Source organism: Polyodon spathula, chromosome 11, assembly GCF_017654505.1.
Source record: "Polyodon spathula isolate WHYD16114869_AA chromosome 11, ASM1765450v1, whole genome shotgun sequence".
In the NCBI taxonomy this organism is placed as follows: Eukaryota; Metazoa; Chordata; class Actinopteri; order Acipenseriformes; family Polyodontidae; genus Polyodon; species Polyodon spathula.
This window is the reverse complement of record NC_054544.1, coordinates 38822445-38850244: the sequence shown is the minus strand read 5'-3', so window position 1 is coordinate 38850244 and position 27800 is coordinate 38822445. Positions and strand designations below refer to the sequence as shown.

Below are 27800 nucleotides of genomic sequence, written 5' to 3'. Positions count from 1 at the left end.
TACAGCCTTAATACAGCCCATTTTCATAATGTGATGAAACTGAGGAAAACAGGTTGTCCATACATGACACAACTCTATGTTTTTACTGCGTTGGCTGAAGAAGACTTGAAATGGTAGAAAAGTTGTTTGTTGACACTTGTTGCGCAAGACGATTTTCTCCTGTAATTTTTTTTACCTCTGTGCGCGCAGTCATATTCCTGGTACCTCTAGTTAAAAATCTTATAAAATGGTTTCTTTTTAATTTCTCAACACAGTTGTATCAAGTCTGCAAGTTCTGCCAAGTGTGTAGCCTACTCAAAATTATTTTACGATTTCAGCTTGAGTGCCTTTAAGGACGGTGACACTGGCTGCAACTCCAGTCGTGTTTTTTTTTATACACAAATAAGCTTACTTGCTTTGAAAAACGTAATGAACGATAGGCGCAACTTCTTACAATATTTGGTTTGATTAAATGAGTATTACATAAGCTGAACATTAATTTCAACAAAAAACAACAACAACTTTTGGTGGGTATTTTTTTTATCAGTGCTGTCTTTTGGTGCCCTCTGAATTCCTTTGCTTGTTGCGAAACCAACACGCGAATTCAGGTTATACAGGTTTATACTGTATTTGTATTTGATGTAAAATACGTAACTGCAAACATCTAACACCAGTATTTATAACTACTCTTTCAAATTAACGTGTTATGATTCTGAATGTGCCGTTCTTAAGGGCGGTATTATTGGCATTGCTTGCGCTCCAGCACCTCTTCTTTACTAGTTAAGCAATGTTTATTTGCAATGAAAAAAATACACTGCACAGGTACGACAGTACATTATGTAATCGACAGCAAACTAAGGATTACTGGAAGAAGACAACAGACGTACAGAAGAAAACGGATTGTGAGTATATAAAAAAGAACAACTTTATAACTGTTGGTTAATAAACTAAATTATCTGCAATTTGAAGTGGTATTCATGTTCTCCTGTGATTTTGATTCTTGCTGTCCTAGTCCTTGAACGTTTCTATGTGCAGTATGCTGCTGTCAATACTGTTAGATTGAAAACACGAGAAGCAGCACAGTAACATTGTTTTTGCCAGTTGTATAAAAACAGGCAATTCTGGTTCTAACCAGGGGGGTAGTTAGGAATGGACGGGTCTCTGACCATCAATCACTGAGTATATATAAAAAGCTTCCCTATCAGGGCCCCGGTTTTGTTGGTCGCAGCCTGATGGCAGAGGCACCCCTGGTTTGCTCTGCTCTCGAACATGTTGTTGGGCCAACCATGGCAGCTCCCACTCCACAACGACCTCCTGAGCCAAGCGGAGGGGTTATTATGGCACCCAAACAGCCCAGCTCCAACTCTGGGTCTGGATTTGAACTGAGCCATCTATCCAGACGAGGTTTGCCAGATGCAGTGGTAGAGACACTACAGTCTGCTAGGGTACCAAGCACTAGAGCCCAGTGTTCATATAAATAGAAGGTTTTCCAAAACTGGTGAATTGCTGAGGGTCACGATCCTGTGACCTGCCCTATTGAGACAATCCTAACCTTCTTTCAACACCTGTTTGGTGCAGGAAAATCTGCATCCACTCTGAAGGTCTACCTGGGAGCAATATCGGTGTGTCACGATAAAACTGACTTTGTGTCCACTTGGGCACACTTCCTGGCAGTGCAGTTTCTTAAAGGGGCCCGGAGGCTCCGTCCTCCGATGAAAAGCATGGCCCCTAAGTGGGATCTGGAGCTGATGCTGGGGGTCCTTACGGGTCCCCCATTTGAGTCCATGGCCTCAGCAGAGCTGCGCCCTGTTTCCCTCAAAGAGGCATTTTTAATAGCCATTATGTCTGCCAGAAGAGTAAGTGAGCTTCATACGCTGTCCATCGATGACATTTGAATGTCTTTCACTGGAAATGACTCGCGGGTAACATTAAGAACAAACCCAGCCTTTTTGCCAAAGGTGGTCTCATCATTCCATATTAACCAACCAGTGGTTTTGGAAACTTTCAGACCTCCCCCCCACACGAGTCAGAGGAGGACCGTAGACAGCATCCGTTTTTCCAGGACTGGGCTCTCCGCTGTTACCTGGATAGGACAGCGTCCTGGAGACAGTCCAACCAGATGTTTGTCTGCTATGGATCCCACTCTAGAGGTCAAGCCCTATCGAAGCAACGTCTAGTGCACTGGGTGGCAGATGACATACGCTTGGCGTATGAACAGACTGACTTCCCCCATGCCAGGGGACATTACGGCCCATTCTACCAGGGGCCAAGCGACTTCGTGGGCATCTCCTTGGATGAGCTTTGCAATGCTGCTACATGGACAGGTAGTCAGACATTTGGGTGTTTTTACCGCCTTGATGTTGCAAACTGAGCGAGGCCCTCTCTGGGCTCTAGGGTGTTGCAGGCGGCATGCCCTTAGGTGTCAAGTGGGCTCTGAGGCTATCGCCGTGAGGCTTTACTGTCGTTAATCTGGAGTCTCGACAGCTTTGGTACAGCTTCCCATTCAGTAATGGTTGTCATTCCGCTTGAAAGGGAACGTTTGGTACCTACTGGGCGCACAGTTGACGTTTACTATTATTTTTTTTTATAAATGTACTTAAACTTGACATTCACATAGGTGCAGATTTGGGTGGGCATATGTGCAAACTGGATGGGCGTGGCTACACCACTGGTCCTAACAACCATATTTATGACAGTAGCTTGATAAATAACTATATCTAGAATGTGGTCAATCTAAGTTATAGCATTCTTATAAATAAAATGTGATCACTTAAATATTTTTAACTAAATACTGTATATCATGTTCTGTCTCTATGCAGTACAGTACGTGTTTTCATAGCAGTATAAATATATTTTCATGTTGATAATGTGTGTCGGAATCTGAATGGAGTCCATTGTCATCTATATGCTGGTGATACAGTGCTTTATACTACTGGATACTCTAGAAGACATAATAAAAATAAAAAAAAAACTCCAAGAGGCTTTCAATAATGTATAATTTTTGGAATTTAAAGCTGGTTCCGAATGATCAGAGTGTAAATGTTTCTGATCCCAGATTGAATGTATCAAGTGTCTGTATTTTAGAGTGATGTTATTTTTTTTAATTACTGCTGTCTCTTTCTGGTCAACTTGCCAGGACAGTCATGTAAAAGAGGTCTCAGTTTCTCAGTTTTTATGAATACATAAATAAGTAAATAAATAAATATCATATAAATGTAGATTCATGGTTAATGGTTTTGCAACTTGTAAACATAGATTATGAAGAAGAAAAAAAAACATTTATAAGAAAATAATGTATTCTATATTTCAAAAAGAGCTGAAATACAGTTCAGGTGGAACATACACACTTAACAGATGCTAAAATATTGAAATTTGATTTGTTGTTGCAAAGAAGTTTTTGTTGTTGGTATTGTAAAAAAGGACTGGCGTTGGGTCTTTCTTATTGTGTGCGTGTCCTTGTGACAGAAATATAATGAGTTCTGGTTGTAAATCTCCCTCCTGACCTGGCGAAAGGGGAAGTCTTTGGACGGGTTAGCCTGACACTTCATTTCCTGGGTCGGGAAGTCGGTCAGCCTGGAAGAAGGCGAGACTCTGTTGCAGGAACGTATTGACCCACTAAACGAGGTAGCAGCTGCAGGCAACAGAGTCAGCTGCAATCGCTTACCAAGGGGTCATGCGTGATAGCATAAAGGGGCCGGACAATCATTATCTTTTCCTTCGCTCGGCTTGTGTTATAAACTGGAAGGACCATGTGAGACGCAGAGAAAAGCGTACGAGAAATATTTATGAGTGTTTTGTTTGTTTGTTTGTTCGTGTCTGTTTTTCTGTGTTTGTATATCATTAGACAGCTAAACACAAATCCAGAGCTGTCGCCACAGGCAAGCACAAAACCGTATCAACACTGCACTACAGTCACTGTTAAACTTGTTATCACGCACCACGAGCTCTACAGCACGCACCCCAATTTGGTGATCGTGTATTGTATATTGTGGATGTACTAACTGTGTTTATAACTGGGGCCTGCAACCTGTTATTATTAAACAGTGCAATACACTTGGCTGTGTATTGCCTGGGATTATTGTTTGAGGTCATCAGACCTGGATTTATAAAAAAAAGCACCCCCTTTTATAAACTGGATTACAATTGTCTGCCTGTGATTATTCCTGCACTGCATCACCTCTGCACCTGTTCATTGTTAGCAGCCACTTTGCCACAGTCCTTGAAACTGAACTGTATTGTACTGCCTTGCCTTGCCGACCTGTGCAGAACTGATCTTCTGCACAATGCTACACCTGTGCTTTCCCACGCACGGGGATTGCAGCCCCACTCCCCATTCTGGACTATGATTGGCCGTGCTCCGGGTTTGCTGGCTTCAGATCTGGATTGGCTCCAGTGGTTCAGCTCCATCTTCACGCTGGCTCCAGAGCTGACAGAGACCTCTTGCTCCAGCCCCAGACTGGCTCCAGCAGCCTCTGCTCCAGCTCCGGAGCCACAAATACCTATGTATGACTATCATAGTATCATATTATTTATGATTTAAATGTTTTTTTGTTTGTGTTTCTCAGTAAAAGAGACACGCATGAGTCTGGTTTTAACATTTTATTCGGTTTAGACACACGTTAAATTCGGATGTGTTTTCGGATCCAGTGTGCAAAGGCCTTAAGAGCTCAGCTAAAAAAATACAAAACACAAGGGTACAGTTGAAAACCCATGCCCTATATTATACATTTTCTCGTTTTGTTGAGATTTTGCCCCTTTTTTTATTTTGCGTTATGCCAAGGAAATTCCTGCAAAATCTAATTTATTTTGAGTCCTGGCTCAGAGATAAATTTCAGTTCAGAAATATGATTTGTTCAACATTTGTGGAACTTAGCAATGTTCTTTGGTCAGTAAGTAAATCCCCTGCTTTGGAGAACAGTCTTTCACTCTCCACTGATGTTGCAGCCACACAAAAGAATGTGACAGTTGTGCTAATAAAGGCAAGGAATCTTTGCGATTCCTCCAGTAATCCAAAGAGCTTGAGTCCAAAGGCTCTCTCTTCTCAGCTGCATACACCTTCAACTCATTGTCTAATGCAGATCATGCAAAGTCATCATGATCATCTGTGCTACTGTCAGAAAGCTGATAGATGCTCTTACTGCCACATGGATGTGCTCTCTTGGTTGGAACTGGATCCCTTTCAGGAGGTTCATATGCAACAAACAAACCTTTTATAATAGCTTTTTGCTGAAGGTCATTCTGAAGCTTGATAGCCTTGTTGAGATCTGACTTTAATCCAGGTTCAGACTTCACACCAATCTTGCCAAGTGCTCTGCAAATTCCACTGTGGGCACAATGAGAGATGCTGTAGGATATTTTGCCCCAGAAAGACTTGTGGTCGCTTCCTGAAATGGCTTCAGCATCTCATTCACTTCTTCCAGAAGCATTTTATCCTCGTTTAGTGCTAGGTTCTTCAATTTCAAGGCTGCAATTTCTAACTGCTCCGCTTGTTGGATCACCTTTTCAATCTTTTGCAAGCTTGAGCTCCATCTTGTAATGCAGTCTCTCAGAATCTTCACTGGTTCAGATGCAGTCTCAGCCAGGTACACCTTTTGAATAGGCATTCCAAGCACTAGGTGACCTTTTTAAAAAGTGTGGCTATGGATCGATATCTTTCAATCACTGCAGATATTTCCTCTAGTAACACTTAGTTTCCTTGCCTGGGGAAAAAAATTAGCTCCTGCAGACAGAGGTGCAATGTATGAGCTAAACAAGGGTGCCTTTTCAACTTAAGAAGTTGGCAGCACGTACAACATTGGCACCACTATCAGTAACGACACATACAACTTCCTTTAAATCATAGGAGTCAAACGTTTTGCACTGAGGAGGCAATGTTCTCCCCAGTATGGGCTTCATCAGCAGGAATGAAGGCAATGCATTTTGAAATCAAAATTCCACTTCTGGTCAACAAAGTGGCATGTTACTGCTAGAAATTGCTTCTGATTTTTGGTACGTGTCCACAGATCAAATGTAATGGCAACATGGGATGTAGACAGTAGTTCTTGCTTTAAAGTAGCTGCAATACCTGAGTATGTATTTCTCAACAGTCTTCCTGAAACTGTCTTTCTTGATGGGGTTGTGTGGCAGTGTTCCCTGCCCATGTGTGGATATTGTGTTATGTGTTGCATGTGGTGTGTTAATGTTGGTGTATAGGTATTGGTGCACGAGACATAAATGGGTCTGTGTAGCACAAGTGATTTAAAATATATAGTTGTGTTTAGGCACAGGGATTGTATAATTAGGGCTAGGAGTTTGTCACGGAAAATTTGGACTGAATCACAGAGCAGTCATTTGTTCAAAATCACGGAGAAAACGACAGAGGGAGAATAAAGTCACGGGGATAAAAAATGTAATAAAATAACTCTTTAATAAAAGCATATTGCAGAGTTGGTGCTCACAGGTTCAGCAAAGAAGGACAAGACAAGCAAACGGAATTTCAATTTGTTGCTTTTTTATTTGCTCTGCAACGGTGACTACTAACTAACAGTAGCATTTATAAGCGCTGAACTAAGCAGAGAATAAAGACGCAAACGGGAAAGGGTAAGAAATGACAAGTGTAACACACTGGGGGCGAGAAATACACACGAGGATCACAGAAAAGGGGGTGGGCTGATAAGAGACATGTTCAATGTATGTGCCGCAGCGAATACTGACAGTATAGTATGCACACACACTGAATTTATTGAACTGTTAAAATAACTTTCAAAAAGCATTTAATCAAAGAGCTTAGTTTGATTCAGAATTTTTTTCTTCTCTAAAAAATAAAAAAAGGACAGCAAGTATGGTGTTGGAGTTCAAAATATGTAATTATTCGAATTAATAAACGATAAATGCATTTTTTTTTAATGTGAAATTTAATGTTAATGAGAAACACTTTCCAATAAAATCACATACAGATTGAACACAATTTATTAACATCCCCGCAAGTCACGCACATCAGCAAACATCGTGGACACTAGCAGAAGACACGGAATCCGTGACACCCGCAACCACCGTGACTAAATCCCAGCGCTATTCATAATCACTTCACTTGCAGATAAAGTATGTAATAGTATGCAAGCACGGAGTTGCACAAATTAGTTCACGTGCTGGGATTCAAGTGAATAATTCATTAGTAATAGAATCCCGGCACAACAGTACGTATAGATGCACAATTTTACTTACTCCTGGTTGTGTTTTTGGTGAGTGGAGAACGGGTGTGGAGAGGAGAGAATTCAAAAGTAAAAGAAAGAGAGTAAATATAACAGTTGCTTTGACTCACCGTGTTTGTTTCACTGTTCGTCCACTGTCTGTTTTGTTTGTCAATTTATTTTGGCCTTAAGTGCCCTATGCTGTTTTTTGTTTAAATCTTTTATTTGTTTCACTGAATTAAACGTACTGAGCGCCGCAACGTCTCAATTTCACCTGCCAGTACTGTCTGTGTGTGTTTCTTTCTGGTCTGACGTCACCCTTACAGCCAGCCTGTTCACAGGTTGGTAAAGGAGTTCAGGATCTTTCTGAAAAGATTAAAGGTTATCAGTGACTGTTTAAAAAATGTTTTATGCACTATTACTGCTAGACAAACGGTGCCATCCTTTTTGAATTATCACTACCTAGCTCTATTAAACAATCAGTGCACTCTGTTAAAGTTCTCCCTCATAACTCACAGATTACTGATTTATTTCTGAAAGCACTGCCTACTCAAGCGCCCATCCAGGCAGAATCAGTGGATATGCTGGTGGTTACTATAATACCACTTTGAGCACTATTTTTGATACTATTGCCCCTATTGAAAAAAAAAAGAATTACTGTTACAAGATTTTCTCCATGGTTCAATGAAATTACACATGCTCTTAAACGTGCATGCAGAAAACTAGAATGCAAATGGAAAGATACCAAACTGCAAGTCTTTATTCTCGCTTGGAGAGTATTCTGAAATATAAGGCAGCCAATATTTACAGTCTAATCGTAAATCTCGAAAAACTACTCACTTCTAAATCTTTTGTAGTCATCTTTGTATTACTTTAGTATAAATACATGTTAATTTGGATTCATAGGTTGTTTTTTTCTGACTTTATGTGAACGAAAAGACACACATTTGCCCGTTTTCCCATTGGAAATAGTGATATTTTGAAATATCACTGTCCTGGTCACAAAAGCAAAGCTTGTGGGGAATAGTAGCCATTTTCTATACTTTTGAGGCATAAGCAATTAGGAAATAACACTTACTACCCGGGAACAAAAATTGTGTTACATAGTGTTATAGACTATGCTTTTTCTTAAGGCAGTTTGTTCAATTCCTTTAGGCATATTCACAGTTCATATTAGTTTAATAGCAAAACAAGTTTATTCATAAATGATAAACAGCATGCTTACACGTTTGACACTTGTCATTTGATGAAATTACATCGCTAAAAAAAACAGCCTAGAAAGGGTCAAAATGCGATCGTAATACATTACATTACTTAGTTTATAAACTGTAAACTGTACCATACAGCTTAATTGGCTGTGGTCCAATACCATTGGTAGCTAAAAGTGCTTCTCCTATCATTATTTGAGCCAACAAGAAATAAAAGGTTTCAATTTCCCAGTGAATATTTGTGTTCTGTCTACTGCATGTGTTTTCTACCTAAATATGTAATGAGTATTAGATACAATTTGATCATGTAAATTAAGCACATTATACTATGAAGGTGACATTCGTACCTAGTTTCTCTATTTTACTTACCCCTAGTAAAAAATGAAATGATGGTACTACCTCCCAGCTGAGGGAGATATTTATTTTCCTTCATTTCAGTGCATTCAAACTTTGGCTTTTTATTTTCAGGAACTCTGAGGAGGAGTCCCTCAGCCCCTTATTTTTACACAATGTTTTAACAAGTAAATTTGTAAACCAAGAAAACATCCTTCACAAATTATTCTTTGCAAAGAAAAGGCTTAACATCTGCGTAAAGTATGTGGTTGTTTTTTTTTTCTTCAGATATGTATATATTTTTTATAGGTAGGTAAAGAATGAGAAGTAGGCGTCTGCAGTAATCGCCAGGCTGTCCGGCCGGGCAAATGGTTTATCACACTGGACCAAAAGAACGCGGATTCCACGTTCCTATGCGTCCGGTGCACAGGAAGTATTTCTGCTTCGCCTTACAAAGGAGCATCATGAGTTTTCCGTGCTGTGATTCGGCCTCTCCTTAGCCCCCCGCACGTTTTCAAAGTGCGTGGATGCCATCCTAGCTCCCTTGCTGCTGCAAGTGGTCATGAATTACCTGGACGACTGGTTGATCTGCCCAGTAGCAGGAAGGAGCAGTGGCCCACACAGCGATTTGTGATGAAGCATCTGTTTGAGGCTGGGTCTCAACCTCAACGATGCCAGAACCAATTAATACCATAGTAAAGTACGGTCTACTTGAGTCTCCAGCTGGATTCCCTTGCGATGCAAGCCTACCTGTCAGACGACAGAGTAGCTGCCATTTACAACTGTCTGGCCCTGTTCAACAGGGGTTCACAGTACAACTGGTGTTGTGTTAAAAACTGTTGGGTCTGATGGCCACGGCTTTAATCACCCAGCCAACTAGGGTTACTCCACAATGTGCCCGATCCAAGTGTGGCTCCATGCCTTCGGCTGCACCCCAAGCGCGACAGACACCATCAGCTGACCGTGTCTCGCCTATGCTGGGAATCTCAAAACTGGTGGAGGCAAGCCTCTCACCTGAGCGAAGGCGCAAGGATAGGAGTGATACACAACTGTCAATTGGTGATGACAGATGCACCCAACTCTGGTTGCGGGGATGGTCTGGGCTAGGAGACAGCTGGCTCAAAGCGTTTTTGTACGCTTTCCCGCCTATACCACTGCTCCCGGCTTTTCTCGGTTAGAGAAAGCGTCAGTTCTCCTAGTGGACCCCAAGTGGCCCAGGAGAGTATGGTTTTCGACCCTGTGCCAGCTGTTGCATGGCCAGCCCTGGGAGATTCCACTTTGTTGGATCTCCTCAGTCAGGCGAAAGGCTCTTTTTGGCACCCAGAACCGGGCAGGTTCCGGCTGTGGGTCTGGCCCGTGAAAGTGACCACTGGCTAGCCCTAAAGCTATTGGATGTGGTTGTGGGAGCGATGCAGAGCGTTTTCTCTACTTGCCATGCCCCCCTAGATTCAACGTTTCCGGGTACGCATCTGTTTTCTTAAAGGCGCTCGGCAATTACGCCCTCCTAGGAGGACTGTTCTCCCTGAATGGAGCCTTAATATTGTACTAGAGGCTCTCATGAAGGTCCCGTTTGAGCCCATACACTCCATAGAGTTGAAGTACTTGTCTATGAAGACAGCCTTCCTCTTGGCTATCACCTCCGCTAAACGGATCAGTGAGCTGCAGGCGCTGTCTGTGTACAGCTCCTGCATGTTTATTTGGGAGGATGGCAGCAGGGTGTCTCTGTGCACAACCCTGCTTTCCTCCCCAAGGTGATCACAGCCTTCCACAATAATCAGTCTGTGGAACTGGAGTCCATTTTTCCACCTCCGTTTGCTTCAACAGAGGATGAGAGATTGAATTTCCTCAGCCCAGTGCAGGCATTGAGATACTACATGCATAGGACAAGAGCTCTGCGTCAGTCTGACCAGCTCTTTGTCTTTCACGGGACACGGACCCTGGGACAGCCCCTCTTTAAGCAGGGTCTGTCACGCTGGATTGTGGACACAGTCTCGACTGCTTATAATGGTGCTGGCTTGCCCCCACCTGGTAGGGTAGCCGCAAAGTCCACTAGAAGGTTGGCTACATCTTGGGCCCTTTTCAAAGGTGCCTCGATGTCTGACATTTGTACTGTGGCTAGCTGGGCTATGGCGCATACTTTCTCCAGGTTCTACCGTATTAATGTGATAGACACTGCCTTGCCTTCTGTAGGCACAAGGGTCCGTGAGGGTGTAAGTTCACACTGCTAACCTCTGGGTTAGACAGTGTCCCTCATATGCTGCCGTTCCTTCTCCCTCGCGATGGCTTTGGTATACTTTATCCCATACCTAATGCAGTGGTGGTCGTCTTTGAATTGAAAGGGAAGGTTAGGTTACTTACCGTAACCCTGGTTCCCTGAAAGAGAAGACGACCACCACCCTCACGGGTTCGATGGAAAAAGAGATGGATCTTCCTGCGACTGACGGTTTTATTCCCTCAGTAGGCGGGACTGAGTGTGTCATTCCAGGAAGGGGCCTTTCGGCAGCTCTGGTATAGAGAGCTCAGCAGTACCTACCCGAAGGGCAGGAATATCCCATACCCAATGTAGCGGTGGTCGTCTTCTCTTTCAGGGAACCTGCGTTACGGTAAGTAACCTAACGTTTTGTTGCATGTTCAATATGATAAAGGGGTTTCGCTAAATGAGTCGTTTTTCAATTGGATAAAAAGTTGTTTTTTTTTAAGCATAAAGGTCGATTTCACACAATCTCTGCTTTTAAAAAAAATAAAGATCGAAAAAACTGGTAAATTCTTTGTAAAATAAATGTCAGTATTAATCGTCGATTTGGCAAAAAAAAAATCGAATAGTAGCAAGCTTACATATAAATAACAAGCAATGGATCCATCCTGTAACGTGTAAGCGCAGTACAAGTGAACAAGTGTCTTAGCCAGCAGCTCTGTGTGACAGATAAATGACATTCTACATGCCCTGTGCTAAGAACTCCTCAACAATTATTTATCATAATTGCATTGGCGATTCTCTTCTGATACTGGCTGGACAATCTATATAACAGCGCAGGATACAGCGGGCTTGCACATTTCTTAAACAGGTTGTACCTTATTTTAAACATTTTGTCTTTTTTGAACAGACACGCTTCTCTGTTTAAAACCAGCCTGTGTCGCTTTACTTCAGTATAGGTCTATTTAGATATGTACAGCATCTGATCCATGTTAATTTTAAAACACTGGCTTTTTTGAACATATACACTTCTCTATTTTAAATGTTTTTCATTTTTAAATACCTGCATTGCAGCCTTATTTTTACCGTTTACTGCAACGATTCGACACTGGTTCTATCACGTGTCCCATTTCATACCTTTGGACAAACGTACCAGCAACGATGTTAGCCAGTGCTAGGGTCCCTCATTTCCTATTTTCGAGCAATAACCTTAGCTCCTGCGAAGTTCAGTTTAGTGTACAACAGTATTGTCTTTGCCTCAGACCCGGACAAACTCGGACACATTTAAAGTTTGTAGTATTTTATTTAAGAAGTGTTTTTTGTTTTTTTTTCTTTAAGCAAATACGTTCTAACAAAGTTGGAAATTGTCTGAAATACAACTGCTGATAGTCAAGGTTTGTATTCTTTTTTATTTGGCTTTTTAATATTTGAAACTCAAGACACTGTATGGACTTTCTGAGAAGCGCTGTGTGTTGCCGTTACCCGTGCTTGGGTCTCTAGCTGTGTAAAATAAATAATGCAATAAGGCTTTTTAAAATGTTAACAGTGTTTATAGGGGCTCACATTTTATTTTGTTTATGTGTTTGTTTATTTATTTATTTATTTATTTATTTATTGGTTAAGTGTTTTAAAGTGTTCATCACGTTTTTAGTATTTTTTTCAACAAACACACTTCACGTTTTAACAATTCACATTTCTCCGCTTTTAAACTGTTTTTTTTTTTTTAACTGCACGCATTGTAACCGTGTTTTTAACATTTTACTGCTCGTTTTATTTTCAAAACTTATTTTTCAACTCCATACATTTTAACAAACTTAACATTAGCTTATTTTAATTTTTAACAATATTTGTATCATTAAAAGGTGCATCTAAAACGTGGACATACGTCCATTGGATCTTAAGTTATTTTTTAAATAACCTTGCTTTAACACTTTCAAGCTTATTTTGTTTATTTATTTTTGCAACACTATCTTTAATTTTCCCATTTTATTTATTTATTTCTGAAATAAAGAATTTAACAAACTCTATGTCCATGTTTTCAAGCTTATTTTATTTTTATAAAAGCTTATTTTATTTTCTGAAATAACACATATAACAAAACAATGTTTACCCATGTGGCAGGGCAAAAGCCCTGCACGTGTAAATAATGTATTGTTTATATGTGTATTTTAAATAAAATATTGAATGCCAGGGTGTACTAGATATGGCGGGTTTTTGCAGTTGTATATAAAGATAAAGTTTTGAATTCAAGTTTGGCAGGGATGCGGTTAAATCCAACTCTGCCAAATTCGTGTGCAGAATGTGGCTGGGGCTTAATCGACTAATTGATGATCAATTAAGCTCTGCCACATGGTATAAAAAGGATCTGGAAAGCCAGTTCTGTTGGTCTAGTTTCAGCAAGCGTGCAGCCTCACTACTGTGTGGATAGCCAGGGTAAGTGAATTGTGTAGGGATTAGTGATGGGAAAAATTAGGCTTTTCAAAGCAATGAGCTACTTGAAGCAATTGCTTCAAAATTGGTTCACTGATTGGAAGCAATTGGGGCTTCGCTCTCAACAGTGACATCTGGTGGCAGGTAGAAGTATGGTAATTCATACAAGCAGCTCAGAAACCAAGCAAACCGCTATCTGCCTACTTTGGGGTTTTACATGAATCTTGTGTTTCATTTCAGCTAGGGCAAACCAATCACAGGTGTCAGCACCATTTCACGAAGGCAACTTAGTTTTGTTTGCTTCATTCAAAGCTGAAATGAATATATATATATATATATATATATATATATATATATATATATATATATATATATATATATATATATAATATTTATTTTAATTTATTTTTTTCAGGGTGACACAGCAGTGCTTTAATACTTGTTTTTCAGTGCACGTCAGTTCAGACGGTAATATAGCTGTCATTAAACACCAGATGGAGTTGCATAAGAACATTGTTTCAACAGTGGTTTTCATAGTAATCCAAATGAACAGGTATCGTCTTCCAAACTCTGGTGCGATGTTACGCATATGGGACAGGACAAGCGAAAAGCATGATGACGTGGGAATTTAGGTTTAGACAAGGCTTCGACCCTTTGCTTCAAAACCCTTTGCTTTGATAGGTCCGATAAGGATTCGAACCTTCTGATCCCTTCCTGCCATTCCTAGTAGGGATTAATTTAGGGGATTTTATCCCACAACAGTTTATTTTAGTGTGTCACAGAGTAGGTTCTGGAGCGGGACCTCCCTTTTAGTGGGAGCAGCGCTAAGCCAGTGTTTGGCAAACTTTTGTTTTTAGCTGTTTTCTCACTGTGCTTTTGTTTTGGAGTTATTTTGATTACACTTGTCTGTGTATGTCCTCCTGCTCTAGGGCTATCATTGCTGCTACCCTAGTGGCAGCCACCTGTTTTTTATTTGAAATAAAACTTGGATGTCTGAGTGGTGTTGTCAGCTGCATCCCTGTCTCTCTCTCATCACTCAGCGGACACCCACAACAAAAGTAGCAGTTACCAAGACCCCCTGTTACAACCCATTTTACTCTTTAAATACAATTAAATTAAAAAGTAATACCCCAAACCTTTGTTTAATTCACCATTTTAATAAGATAATCTACAATCATGGAACATGGTTTCCATAAGTGTCTTAAAGATTATATACACATTACAAGCTGGAAGGTGGGATTTCCATATTCGCATTAAAACTACAAACACTTAACAGGGTGGCACTTCTGCAATTGCTTAAAGACTAAAAACATGACAGAAACTGGGAGCCAGGTCGATCCTCAGTGGCTAAGGGCACTTGTCAAAACCAAATGCTGCATTCTCATTGGTTAAAAATTAACATGGTGATATCTGGTATAGTGTATAAATACTAACATATAGTGCAACATTTGACATAATGTCAATTTTGACAAATGGCCACGTTCACTTTGACTTGTGGCCTAATATGGCTACCATATTGGGGTCATGCAACTCTTTGGTTTCTGGATGATAAAGTCCTAATGCTTTGAGATATTGGCCTCATACTGCTGTCTGTAATTCACTCACTGTTGGCCACTTACAGTTTTGCTTAATAACTAGCCAGGTAGCTACTTGAAGCATTTTAATTTCATTTCTTTCTCTCTTTTTTTTTTTTTTCTTTTTTAGACTTCCACTGAAGTTTTGAAAACCTACCCTGACCTGTGGATGAAAAATGGTTAAAAACATTTATTACAAAGTTTTACTTCTGGTCTGTGTTTTAGCTTTTTTCCCATGTGCAATCAAATACAGCAGAATACATGAAACCAAAAGATATCCTGAATCACAGATGGAGAGTGGATTGATTCATGTGAGTAAAAAACAAGTTCAGAAAAAAAATATATTAATTCCTTTGAATAAAAAAAAAGTTCATAATGTTAAATTGACAACTGTGAAGCAAAAAGTAACCAGAAATAACATTGCCCAAAATGCTATGACTGTAAGATCCTGGCCAGTATGGAAGGAAAACACCTCTACTGATGATCTTTTCGCTTGGCTGAAGGATCTTAAGAACAATTACAGGGCACAGAACAAATACAATGTGACATATATCTGGAAAAATGTGTCTGCAAAGCTGAGCCAGCAGGAGCTCCTGTGCGAGCTCAAAACTCGCGTACCACTTGTGATGATCAAAGCTGGTGATGGCCCCTTCAAAAGAGAGGATTGGCAGAAATACTTTCCCACAGAAGACTTGAATAAGAGGTTTGAAAACCTCAAGCGGTGTGCTGTAGTGTCTTCAGCAGGTTCTTTAAAAAATGCAAAACTGGGAGCTGAAATAGGTATTGTATTTGTTTATTTGTACTGTCTTAACGTACATGATTATAAAACACCACTTTTACCAGCTATTCGGTAAAACTATACAGAATGAAAAAGTAGCCAAAACGTTTGACTATTTGACTGCTTCTTATACAGTAGTTTAACCTTAGAATTCTGATTGAGCATTAGAGGTTATGTACAAGTGTTGTGAGAAAGGGACTCTGCTGGCGTGTTCATGGTGCTGCAGGAAGAGGGCAGCAGTCGTCCAACAACCGCCTGTGAGTTATGGCAGTGACACAGGGAGGTGGGAAAGTGGGTGTGTGGACTTTCCCCATCTCTGAATGGCTGAGAGGCAGGTCTTGGGGAGATTGTTAGCTCTATAAGTTAACGCTCTGTTGTTTCCTCAGGTTTTTAAACACGCCGAGAGTGCGGAAGCGCTGGTCCACGACCGAGAACCAGTCGGAAAGAACGGAACGGAGGTTCAGAGCGAGACAGTGAGGGCGGGGAACCCTTGGGCAGACCCCTTAAAAGTATAGCTGAGCAGGCTAGTTAGCTGGCAGTGTAGGACGGTGATCCGGGTCGCACGGGCAGCGGCGACCGGGATATTGCTGCAGAGTGCAGCACCTTTTCTTTATAGTTTTGCTACTGTTTTATTTTTCCTGTTTCTTTGTGCCTTCTGTTTTGAATTATTGTTTCGAAGCACCTGCAAGAGCGTCGGTATTGTGTACCCTCGCTTGGTATGCCCGTGGTTCTGTTTACCATCATTGGTAAATCAGACCACGGACCCACAGCGCCATCTGCGGGCTAAAAAGAAATAAGGCACCCTTCAAAATAAAACTGGGCACCTGTGCGGTGTTTTCAAGTACACCTGTCTGTCTCCTGGTCAGTGAATTACCCACAACCCTTCCACACCCCCCCCAGAAAAAATTGCCCCACCTGCCTTTATTCCATATTTAATGTGTTATGCTATGACGGGTGTCTCGATTTTGTAGTACAGATTTATATAGGAAATAAACTAAGTGGAAACCAGAACTGAGATCTCTCACATGGGAAAACCTTTAACTTGACAGCAAAGCATGTGAGCGGAGCAGAGCGGGACCATGTTGCTAGGAGCGTGGAGTGCCTGAACGGAATGTAAGCGTGAAAAGCCTCTGGAACTGCATAGACGATATGATCCATAAACGATACAGCTTTCGCGATGCTGTGACAATATATAGTGCAATCTATGAAATCGCCCTGTGTAATTAAAGTTAACACAATAATTAATAATATCCAATTTGCACAGTAAGAATTTTATTACAGTAGCGAAAGCCATTGTGTGCTTGTGTATAAACCATGTTAATTGCAAATTTCATAACGCTTACAGATTAAAAAAATCTTTAACTACGTGGTATGTGCAAAACGGTCAGTGTATGTTAGGATCCCAAGCCAAAATATGACCCCATCGGCTTGGGGTTAAATTACTTTGTTAGATAGCTGAAGTCATGTAGTGTTTAACTTGGGGTTGTCTTGTGAATGTTCCCATTGAGGTGCAGAAGATTCACTTTACCCAATGTGTTTTCATCACTTCATGTAACTTATTCTCCAGGGAAATAAGCAAAGAATACAATAACCATAAGAAACCCTTGAGAGACAAGTAATGAAAAAAATGTGAATATAGCTTGGCTGGTCAGGAACAACAGGTGTGAATAATGTAGAGAGGTGAAGATAACCTGTATTAACGCTGTGCTAAGGTGTCAGCGTTTTACAATTAGATGTAATAATTGGAACAGCTCTTATTTTTAGACCCATTGTGGAAGGGTGGTGGATAATTTACTGACACAGGAGACAGACAGGTGGATTTGGCAACACCACACAGGTGCCCAGTTTTATTTCAGGGTGCTCTTTTTCTTTTCGCCCGCAGATGGCGCTGTGGGGCCCTGGTCCGTTACCAACGATGGTAAACAGCCACGGGAATACCAAGTGATGGTACACAATACCGGCGCCCTTGCAGGTGCTTTGAAACAATAATTCAAAACAGAAGGCACAAAGAAACAGGGAAAATAAAACAGTAACAAAACTACAAAGAAAAAAGGTGCTGCACTTGACAGCTATATCCCAGTCGCCGCTATCCGTGCGACCCGGATCACTGTCCTACACTGCCGGCTAACTAGCCTGCTCTTTTACAATGCTTCGGGGTCTGCCCAAGGGTTCCCCGCTCTCACTGTCTCGCTGTGAAACTCTTTCTTTTTCTCCCGGCTGATTTCCGGTCCTGAATCAGAGCTTCCGCACTCTCGGCACGTCTAAGTGGGCAGACCTGAGGAAACAGCAGAGCATTATTTTATAAGGCTAACAATCTCCCAAGACTCGCCTCTCAGCCATTCAAAGAGGGGGAAAGTCCACACACCCACTTTCCCACCTCCCCGTGTCACTGCCATGACTCACAGGCGGTTATTGGACGACTGCCGCCCTCTTCCTGCAGCCCTGTGAACACGGCAGCAGAGTCAGCACAGATCTCCCCCTGCTACACCCATATATACAATAAGAAAAAATTTAGATAAAATAAGCTAAACATTTATTTAAAAGATAAAACTCAATGCAACAAGCAAATAAAGGGTACCTGTGGCCTTACACATCTTATATTTGCAAATGGAAACACTTCTGTTTCAAAACCTACATGATTCTACGTGATTTCTTTTACATTTTTGAGTTTTATACAGTAAGTCATCAAGATGTGTTGACTGAAACGGAGTGACATACAAATCTAGACAATAGATTAGTTACGGTAACCCTTATATTCCACACCCGTGCCAAGTTTCTCTTTAACAGTTTGAGCCGTGTGTATTACTAAGCCAGCAAGAACATAATGCAAATTAATCTAAGCTTTTCTATTGCACTTTAAGATGACCACGATGCTGTCATCAGATTCAATGGCGCTCCGACTGATGGCTATAGCATTGATGTGGGGAACAAAACTTCCATTCGAATAGTAAATTCACAGGTAATGACATATGTATGCTATAACATGTTTTTAATTATTCGTGTTGTTTCAGTAAAACATAAAAAGCTTTTTACACATTAAAAAACAAATCACTTTAACAAAAAATGTAGTACCTTTAATTTTGTAGTTCCCCCAGGTGCCTGGTACTTAACTTGTGCTTGGCATTGCTTCAGGACAGTTACTGTTTCCACGAGTAATGGCCAGGCTGTTGAATCCTGGAAGCAATGGCCCAGCCTGGGAACTAAGCACGATGAAACATGATGAGGTTTTCCTCTGTATATGTTACATCTCTGTCCCAGTTTAACAACAACACAAGATACAATACCTCTGCTATCTGATTTAAAGAAGTTATTATTAATACTGTTTAATATTTCTGCCTTATTTTACAGCTTGTGTATGATAAACAGCACAATTTTTTAACCAATCCTCTTTATCAGACCGGAGTGTTAATCTTGTGGGATCCTGCACCATATAAACAAGATCTTCAACATGTGAGCATAGCTACTGTCCTCATTCTGGAAGCAGTAAAGACATGCATCTGACTGCTTAGCAAATGGAGCACAGATGGTAGATGACATTGGTTTTAAGTTAATTCCTTACCTACAGTGCCGAGAAAAAGTTTGTGAACCCCAATGATAATTATGGAAATACCATAGTTTTACCATGATAGCCTTCTTGAATCAAAACCAGTCTTTTCTTAAATATCCAATAGGCTTTATATTAACCAGTTCCATGTCTTTTGAAACAAAATGATGTCTGAATTAGACAAACAATGAGTAATGTAAGATTCAGGGTATGTGAAAAAGTAAGTGAACCCCTGGTTTTATCAGCTCAGTTAAGAGGATAATTTAATTAGGTAGATCTTCAGGGGTGAGTTTGGGAGGCCCCACCCTATATAAAGATCAGCAACTTGATAATATACTTGGTTAATGTGTTCTGTTTTTTTGTCAGCACATGCAGTTGACCTTTTAAATGCAGAAGTTTAAAGTACCCCTGGTGTAGAGTGTAATCATTAACCTGTCCCTCTGCAACACTATCATGTACCAGCCATTATTGTGTACCAGCTGAGCCTAGGGGGATATGTTTGAGAACCCTTTTGAGGCCACCCACCAAACAGCTGGGTTTCAAAAAGAAAAGATACTGTACAAAGTAAATTTAAACAAGAATAATAATAATAATAAATTAGGTAAAATAAGCACAAATTTATTTTTAATTGATTGTAGAATTTTGTCCTGTGTTCATGTTCATAGTGGTACAGCAATCCAGACTATCCGTTCTTTGAGAGGTATAGGGAATACCGTAAGAAACATCCTGAGCAGCTCTTTTACATCACAAACCCGGTGATGCAGTGGAACTTGTGGGACATTATTCAGGAGAATTCACTGGAGGAGATCCAACCCAACCCCCCTTCCTCCGGCATGCAGGGTAATGGAACTAGCTTTTAACCTGAGTTTCCTGTTTCAGTGTTCATACAAGGTTAAAGTACAAATAGTTTCAGTAGATTTTACCTGATCTGTATTACCATCAAGTCATAGATCTCACATTTTCCGTTATTAAAGACATTTTCCATTATCAATCAACAACATCCAGAACTTTTTCTGGTGGTTGTTTTGTATTGGTATTTTCTGGAACTTATTAGTGAACAAAAGAGAAAAAGAGGTCACACAATGATCATATGGACATTGAAAACAGGTGAGCCATTGGAACAGCATTGATTTTTTAATGAGAACTTCCTTGTAGGAGTTAAAAGAACTCCCAGAAGTCTCTCTTTCAGGGGACCCAGGGAAAAAGTGGGCAGGAATGGAGTTAAGAATGTAAGTGCAAAAGTCGACCAGTTGCTAATTGCTTTATTGATTATCAATTAGGCCTGGCCACAAGAATAAACAAGGTGCTGGAGTATGGTGTATATCCTGTGAAAAATGATCTCACCAAAAGCACCTGCACAATATGAAAAAACAGTTGGCCATGTTAAACAAGGCACTGTCTGGAAGGACTTTGTAGTTTATGAATGGGCAGGATCAAGTTACAGTAGCATTATAAATTGGTGACCTCTAATGGGAGAACCTTTGCATTGCACCCTAAACATACAGAGGCAACATCACCGTATGTGTCATGCTGTAGTTTTGTTTAGCATGTTCTTAAATAGCTTTTTTCGACATTATGGTCCCGATTTTGGAAAGGGGTTTAATTTTTGGTGTGAACGGCAAAATTTGGATTTGATCGCATTTCATACATAATTTATGGTATTATATGGTATAATCTGCCAAAAAAAAAAAAAAAAAAAACTATTCAAATATGTTAGCAATGTTACTTAAGCACAACTGAAACCTGTCCCAAAACACCAGAAAAAAAAAAAAAAGATTTACACACACACACACACACACACACACACACACACAGTACCAGTCAAAAGTTTGCGTACACTTGCTGGAAACTAGGTTTTTTTCATAATTGACAATGTTTTACGTCGTATAAGTTTCTGTAAATACTTGAAAATGAAAACACATGTTACAATATACAAAACATAAGGAGTATCAAAGCAATGTTCAAGAAAATTGAAAATTGTCTCTAAATCTTGGATTCCTCAAAATAGCCACCCTTTGCCATAATTACAGCCTCACAAACACGAGGCATTCGGTTAACAAGTTTCAGCAGGAAATCACCCGACATGTCTTCCCAGCTCTTCTGCAGCAATTCCCAGAGATGTAGGGCACTTGTGGGTAGCTTTGCTTTGACTCTTCTGTCCAGTTTGTCCCATAGTTCTATGGGATTGAGGTCTGGAGACTGGGCAGGCCAGGTCATTAGATTGAGTTGTCCTTCACTTTCCTTCTTCGCCAGATAGTTCTTGCACAACTTTGAGGTGTGTTTCGGGTCATTGTCTTGCTGAAGAATGAAGGCCTGCCCAACTAGCCGTAATCCTGATGGAATGGCATGCCTCTGAAGTATGCTATGATAGCCATGCTGGTTGAGCTTGCCATGGACTTGGTAAAGATCACCAACTCTGTTATCAGCAAAGCAACCCTAGACCATGACACTGCCTCCGCCATTCTTGACAGTAGGAACCACAAATGCAGAACTCATGTGCTCACCCTCTCTGCAACTTACAAATAGTCAGCGGTTGGACCCAAATATTTCAAATTTTGAGTCATCTGTCCATAAGGCCGACTTCCACTCCTTAGACATCCAGTTTCTGTGTTTTTTGTCCCAGGCAAGTCTCTTCCTCTTATTTTGCACTCTTAACAATGGTTTCTTTGCAAGCAATTCTTCCAGTTAGGCCAGCTTCACGCAATTTCCTCTGAACAGTTGATGTAGCATTCTGGTAGCATTTAGCTGAGCTTGTATTTCAGGGGCAGTTAATCGCCGGTTTCGCAGACTTGTGACTCGAATGAACTTGTTCTCTGATTCTGAGGTCACCCTTGGCCTGCTTGATCTTGTTCGGTCCTCATGAGTGCCCGTTTCTTCAAATTGTTTGATGATCTTGGCCACAGCAGTTACAGACACTTGCAAAGTTCTTGTGTCTTAGAGATTGACCTTCATTTCATAAAGTGATTACAGACTTTGCTTAACTGAACATATTTTGCCATTTTCTGCTCCCTTACATTCAGGAATGACAAACTTATGCCTATGCTACCTATATTTATAGTAATCGTGACCCTCACCTGTTAACAGTAATTGGTGACAAAAGGTTAATTAGGTAACATGCTAGTTAACTCAGAGAACATCTAACAAAGACACTTTTATACTTAGGCCAGTGTTCTAACACTGTGTTATACACATTTCAGACTTTTAACTGACTTCAGACTGAAATCCCCTTGCTTTGGGTGATCATTTCATTGAAATTGACAAGATTTACATTTTCATTTAAAAATTAAATTTTTGAATGCAATTCACTTATGATTATCAGCTTATATAAGTACACATATCATATAATGAAATATTAAGTGTTTATAGACAAGTTTATACAGTTAAAACTGGTTCCAAAGTTCGTTCGTCATGAGTTTGAAAACTGACCATGACTGGTACTGTTTAATACATTATATATATATATAATAATATATAATATATATATATATATATATATATATATATATATATATATATATATTTTATTATATATATATATATATATATATATATATATATATATATATATATATATATATATATATATATATATATATATATATAATATATATATATGTGTGTGTGTGTGTTTGTAGGCTACACTGTTAAGAACATCTTGTAAAATAGTACAATAATGCAACAGTGTAATATAAACAAATTGTAGTAAATGTTAATTGTCACATAATATAATGTATAAGGTGTACTGACATTTACCAATAGTAATGTGTGTGTGTGTGCATATACAAATGATCATTGCTGTTCATTACTCTGGCAGCCAGAAGCAATATCGCTACGTATTTTTGTGATTTATTTTTAATTTTTTTTTTATTATTATTATTATTATTATTATTATTATTATTATTATTTATTATTATTATTATTATTATTATTATTATCTATAAGTGGTTCCTGAAACAGTAGACTCTTCTTTGTTCAAATCACCTGGGACCAGACCTCGTCCAACTGTGGTTTGTTCGTAACCTACCATACCAAAAATTCCCGGTCTAGACTTTGTTTTATGTTTTTGATACTTAAATGTAATCAAAAATCAGTAATCATCCTTTGAATAAAAAATACAAAGACAACTTTACAGAAAGACTACCCTGGAGTACTTTTCCAAAAGACTAACTTAACAAATTAAAACGTGTAGATATAATATAGATTGTATTAGTTTACTGTTTTAGTGGAGTTATCCTTCCCATACTTCCGGAGATAGTAGCAATAAATGTGTATGGCCAGCAGATGGCACCATTGATCCTAAAACACAAATGACTAGTCCTCTGTCTACAAAGCCACTTACTGCAAGGCTTTTATCACAGTGGAAGTAACCAATGAGTAGTTAAAGATCTGATTTAAAAAAAAAAATGTACATAACATCTCAGCCACAGTGAACCAGGAAAAAATGTATTAGTTTAGTGACTGTACGAGTAATTCTTTAGCAAACACAGCAGCTACTTGTGCTTTAACCTGTGGAGTGAAGTATGAAGCATTGTGCACTGGAGACTTTGGATATAACTTGAAAAAAGACCCCAATATCCAGTTTCCATGATATCATCAGATTTTAAAAACTGAATATGCTGCCTGAGTATTAAACATTTGTAAGAATCCTTCTGACTGCGCCAGTTTCATTCTGATTTGCCGAACGCTCATTCTCCAGCCTCAGAGCACTTCAGAACTATCTTCTGTCATCAATGGGATAGACAAGGCTGAATCATGTTGCTGTCTTTAACGTTAAAAAAACTGGTTGGGTGGTCCTGCCCACGAAGAGTGGGTTTTTCATCTTTATATTGTAAATAGTATTGTGTAAAAATGGTGTATGTTTATTGTGTAATTATTGTAAATAATTAATGAAGTACCTGACGCTCCTGGGAGAGCTTGCCTGCTGTGTGTGATTGCCAGCTTTGGAATCTAATCAGCAGGTAGGTGTGTTCCAGCGGGGCGTCAGGTATAAAGAGGTCCCATGTATTCAACTCAGGGCTGCTGCAAAGTCAAAGCCAACAGGCTAAACATCATCCATGCTACCCGGACAAAGGGATGTAAACATCTTGCTGAAAGCCTCAGATCGCTGTGAGATTAACCCAAGACTGGAGCCTAAAGAAGAGACCGAAACCGTCCATGGCCGAGTCCGGAGTCAGGGTTTGTTTAGGATTGAGCATTGAAGATTAGTTCAGGGATTGTAGATTCCCTTAGGTATAGTGTGCAAGGTGTATAAAGTGGGATCTCCATGTATTAGGGAGTAGTGCACACCATTTTCACAGACATATTTATAGTTTTTGAATGGTGTTTTATTTTGCTTTACTTACATTCCCCTGTATGTCCTCAGTGCGCTACCATTGTTGGTAGTGTCACATGAGCTGTTTTCACTGAATATGTAAGTAAAACCAATGCGTCTGCGGGGCGTGTCAATTTAACCTCTGTCTTGATCTCTTGCCTGTCACTCTGCAGCGAATGCAGGCACCCACACGCCAAAAGCCTGTCACAGGTGGGTTATTAAAAATGATGCTATTGAAGAGAAAGGTTGTGTCAAGATTAACAACTATCAATATGAGTGTAAAGATTAAGTTCCATAAGAGGGTAATACTACCACAACCCCCACCCTACACCCACCGTTTGAAGGACAGTTGCAGAAGAGTGAAGGAATCATCCTACAGATCTAGAACAGCAGTCACAGCTGTGGTGGTGTCTGCGGCGGCTGATTTTCGAAAAACATGTCTTACAGTCTCCTTGTACGAGGAATATCAAAGCTGAAGTGTCTTTTTGAACACGTCTGTATCATTGTCTTAAAATGCAGATGCCCTCCTTCCCAGCATATCATCAAAAACACCTTCTGCGGCCCCAGACTCTTTACACCAGGTGACACATTCAGATATCACTTCCTGTCAAAGGATGACCTGACCCTGGCACATTTCTGTTTTTCACTTTGAAGCGATACACATTTAACAGTTCTAATTAAAAGTGAAGGTCTGATGTTCAACAACTATTAACAAGCTGGTCTAGTATGTAAGCCTCTGGGAATTTTTTTAACACAATACCTAGCCAAACAACCTGCTGTTGTTCTTCATGTGTTTTAGCCTTGCGGGTTATTTCTTTATTGACTCCCAGGGGTACAAAGTTGATAGAAGAGACAGAGTCTATTTGTTAGCTATGTTTCACTGGCCTGTGGTGTCACTGTCTGTGGAGGTCTGTCATAGCTGTCTCAAAGTTTGTTGAGACAGCTATGATGATGGTTTGCCTTTGCTCTGTAAAAGAAAGGGTTGCTAAGTGATTTTTAAATGATTGTTAAGGATTTCTTAAGGCATATGACGAATATATTGTGTCTAGATATATAATGTACCAACCAGGATTCGTCTTCCCCATTATGTTCCAGGGAACAGGCATTTGTTATGCAAACTGGGAAGGTTATATTATCTTCCCAATGTTACAGAAGTAACTCAGGGAGCTGGGGGAGTTTTACTTTAATGTTAAGTGTGCAATCCTGCATTTAAGTTTTTTTTAAATGAAAAATAACAAAGCAACTATATTCTCAGACTTGAAAAAAATTGTTCGTTCAACAGTTTGGAAGGTACGATTTTTATTTTTCCAAAATAGTTCTGTTTGTCAAATAAAGAAAATGTGATAAACTTAATTGGCTTCCCTTAGTGCAGACATATTTTAAAAAGGAGTGGTGTCATAAACAATAAACCCTTTTTTCTCTGTTTTCTCAGGCATCGTATTAATGATGAGCCTCTGTGATGTGGTGAATGTGTACGAATTCCTGCCTTCAAAGAGACAGACTGACGTTTGTTATTATTACCGGCAGGTCTATAACAAAGCCTGCACAATGGGTGCCTACCATCCTTTAATGTATGAGAAGAACCTGGTTAAGAAGATGAACCAGGGAACTGATCATGACATCTTCCACTATGGGAGAGTGACCTTACCAGGGTTCAGGAATGTTCACTGTTCAGCAAAGGCAATGCAGACTTAAACTGGTACAGCAGGGCTTAATAATAATAATAATAATAATAATAATAATAATACACTGGGATGGGAAATCCATGCTAAATGTGTCATGACATTTACCTAATATTGCTGCAATATTTATGTCATTACAGCTGTATTCAGACGGGATACTTTGAGGTATTTACCTTATGTAATTAATACAGACTCAAAGTTTTATTTCAGGTGAACAGAAACCGAAAGTTTCAGTGCCACATGGCACATCAAGTGACGCCTACCAAAAATGTGTGATTCAGACTGTGTTGCCTTACTTTTTAATATTCGTAGTTTGACACTTTATGGTGTAGCAAAAGTTCAACTTTGTAAAAAGTCGTTTAATCTTTCAAATGGAACCATCTGCAATAGTGTTACTGCCTCTTGCCTCTAATGCTGTACAGTACCCTTTTATTGGCTTTCGATGAGAACCAAATTCTAATGGGTTTTGAAACTTAACTTCCCAGTTACAACTACTGCAATGAGATTATTGATTTATTTGGTATATATACTATATGACTTTGTTAAGGCTTTTATGTTCTTGTGATTGTTTCAAATTTGTTTACAGTGTGTATGTTCTAAACTTGATGTTGAATATAAGTACTGAAGCATTTGTTAGTATTATCCCTTTCTGCTCCCTGATAAAAAAAAAAGAAAACACTTTTTATTTTACTTAATTACTTCCTTACATATAAAAGCAAAATATATGCACTTGCTAAGTTTGTGTGCTTGGGTTTTTGTTTTTTTTTGTTTTTTATACCAGACCCTATAAAATTACTAAAAAGGGGCTGGTGCAATCCAGGGGTTTTCCTCTAATAACATTCGGTGGGAACTGATCCTGGTGGGGTCTTGGTTGATTAAATTGATAAGTTAGAGTTAACTATGAAAAATGTTTGGTGCCACTGAATATATATACAGCCAGGACCCACAATAGTCAGCTTTAGGGAAAAAAGAAACGTAGTCACCACTTACACAATCAGTTACATAAGGCTTTCACTGTCTACTGCAATGATCACTCCACTGGTGACTTCTGCTCAATGTGGTTTTATAAAATCCTGATTGAGGAGGGGAGAGTGAATACAGTATGACAGTTCCCAACTGTGAATAAGACAAACATCCTACAATTGTGTTGAGATTATGAAGGAGTGAGATAGGTCAAGAGTACTGGGTTGCAGTTTGTCACAGCTCTTACAAGCAATTACCTTTCTTTATGCAGTGGGGAGCTTTCGACTGATTGTGTTAAAATTGAAAAGTTCAGTTTACAGACCCTGGGCCCAAGCAAATAAAAGATACATGTGCAAGATTAGTATCTTTGGGAATCAATTTCTCATAGGGTCCAACTTCAATTATAGTGAAAGTATAGATCCATGCAAGCAAATGTGGAGCAAGATCCATTTAGTATGATTAATCCATGAACATACAGGACCAAAACATTAGTTGGGCCCATTGAATGCATTTATTTTAAACAGTGTTGCCTTCGGTAAGTAGCTTACACCAATTATTCAGCTAAAACTCATCACACTGAAAGGAAATGTTCCCTCATTACACAGATAAACTGATCGTACTGATTACATTGGGCT

At 39.7% G+C, this 27800-nt stretch overlaps 1 protein-coding gene across 1 annotated transcript; it reads left to right on the top strand.

Moving 5' to 3' along the window:
* Window positions 1-227: 227 nt before the first annotated feature.
* Window positions 228-26917, top strand: LOC121322737 (beta-galactoside alpha-2,6-sialyltransferase 1-like). Its single transcript, XM_041262990.1, has 6 exons — window positions 228-881; window positions 15018-15667; window positions 18527-18624; window positions 19014-19115; window positions 19875-20049; window positions 25953-26917. Exons 2-6 carry the CDS (start codon window positions 15064-15066, stop codon window positions 26213-26215), a joined length of 1242 nt encoding a protein of 413 aa, XP_041118924.1. The 5' UTR covers window positions 228-881; window positions 15018-15063; the 3' UTR covers window positions 26216-26917.
* Window positions 26918-27800: the final 883 nt, after the last annotated feature.

Bases quoted from the DNA above. Each gene is read 5' to 3' on its own strand.
- LOC121322737 (XM_041262990.1), top strand. From the start codon at position 15,064: ATGGTTAAAAACATTTATTACAAAGTTTTACTTCTGGTCTGTGTTTTA. The intron at 15,668-18,526 runs GTATTGTATTTG...TTGCACTTTAAG, and splicing joins AAAACTGGGAGCTGAAATAG to ATGACCACGATGCTGTCATC. The intron at 20,050-25,952 runs GTAATGGAACTA...CTGTTTTCTCAG, and splicing joins CCCTTCCTCCGGCATGCAGG to GCATCGTATTAATGATGAGC.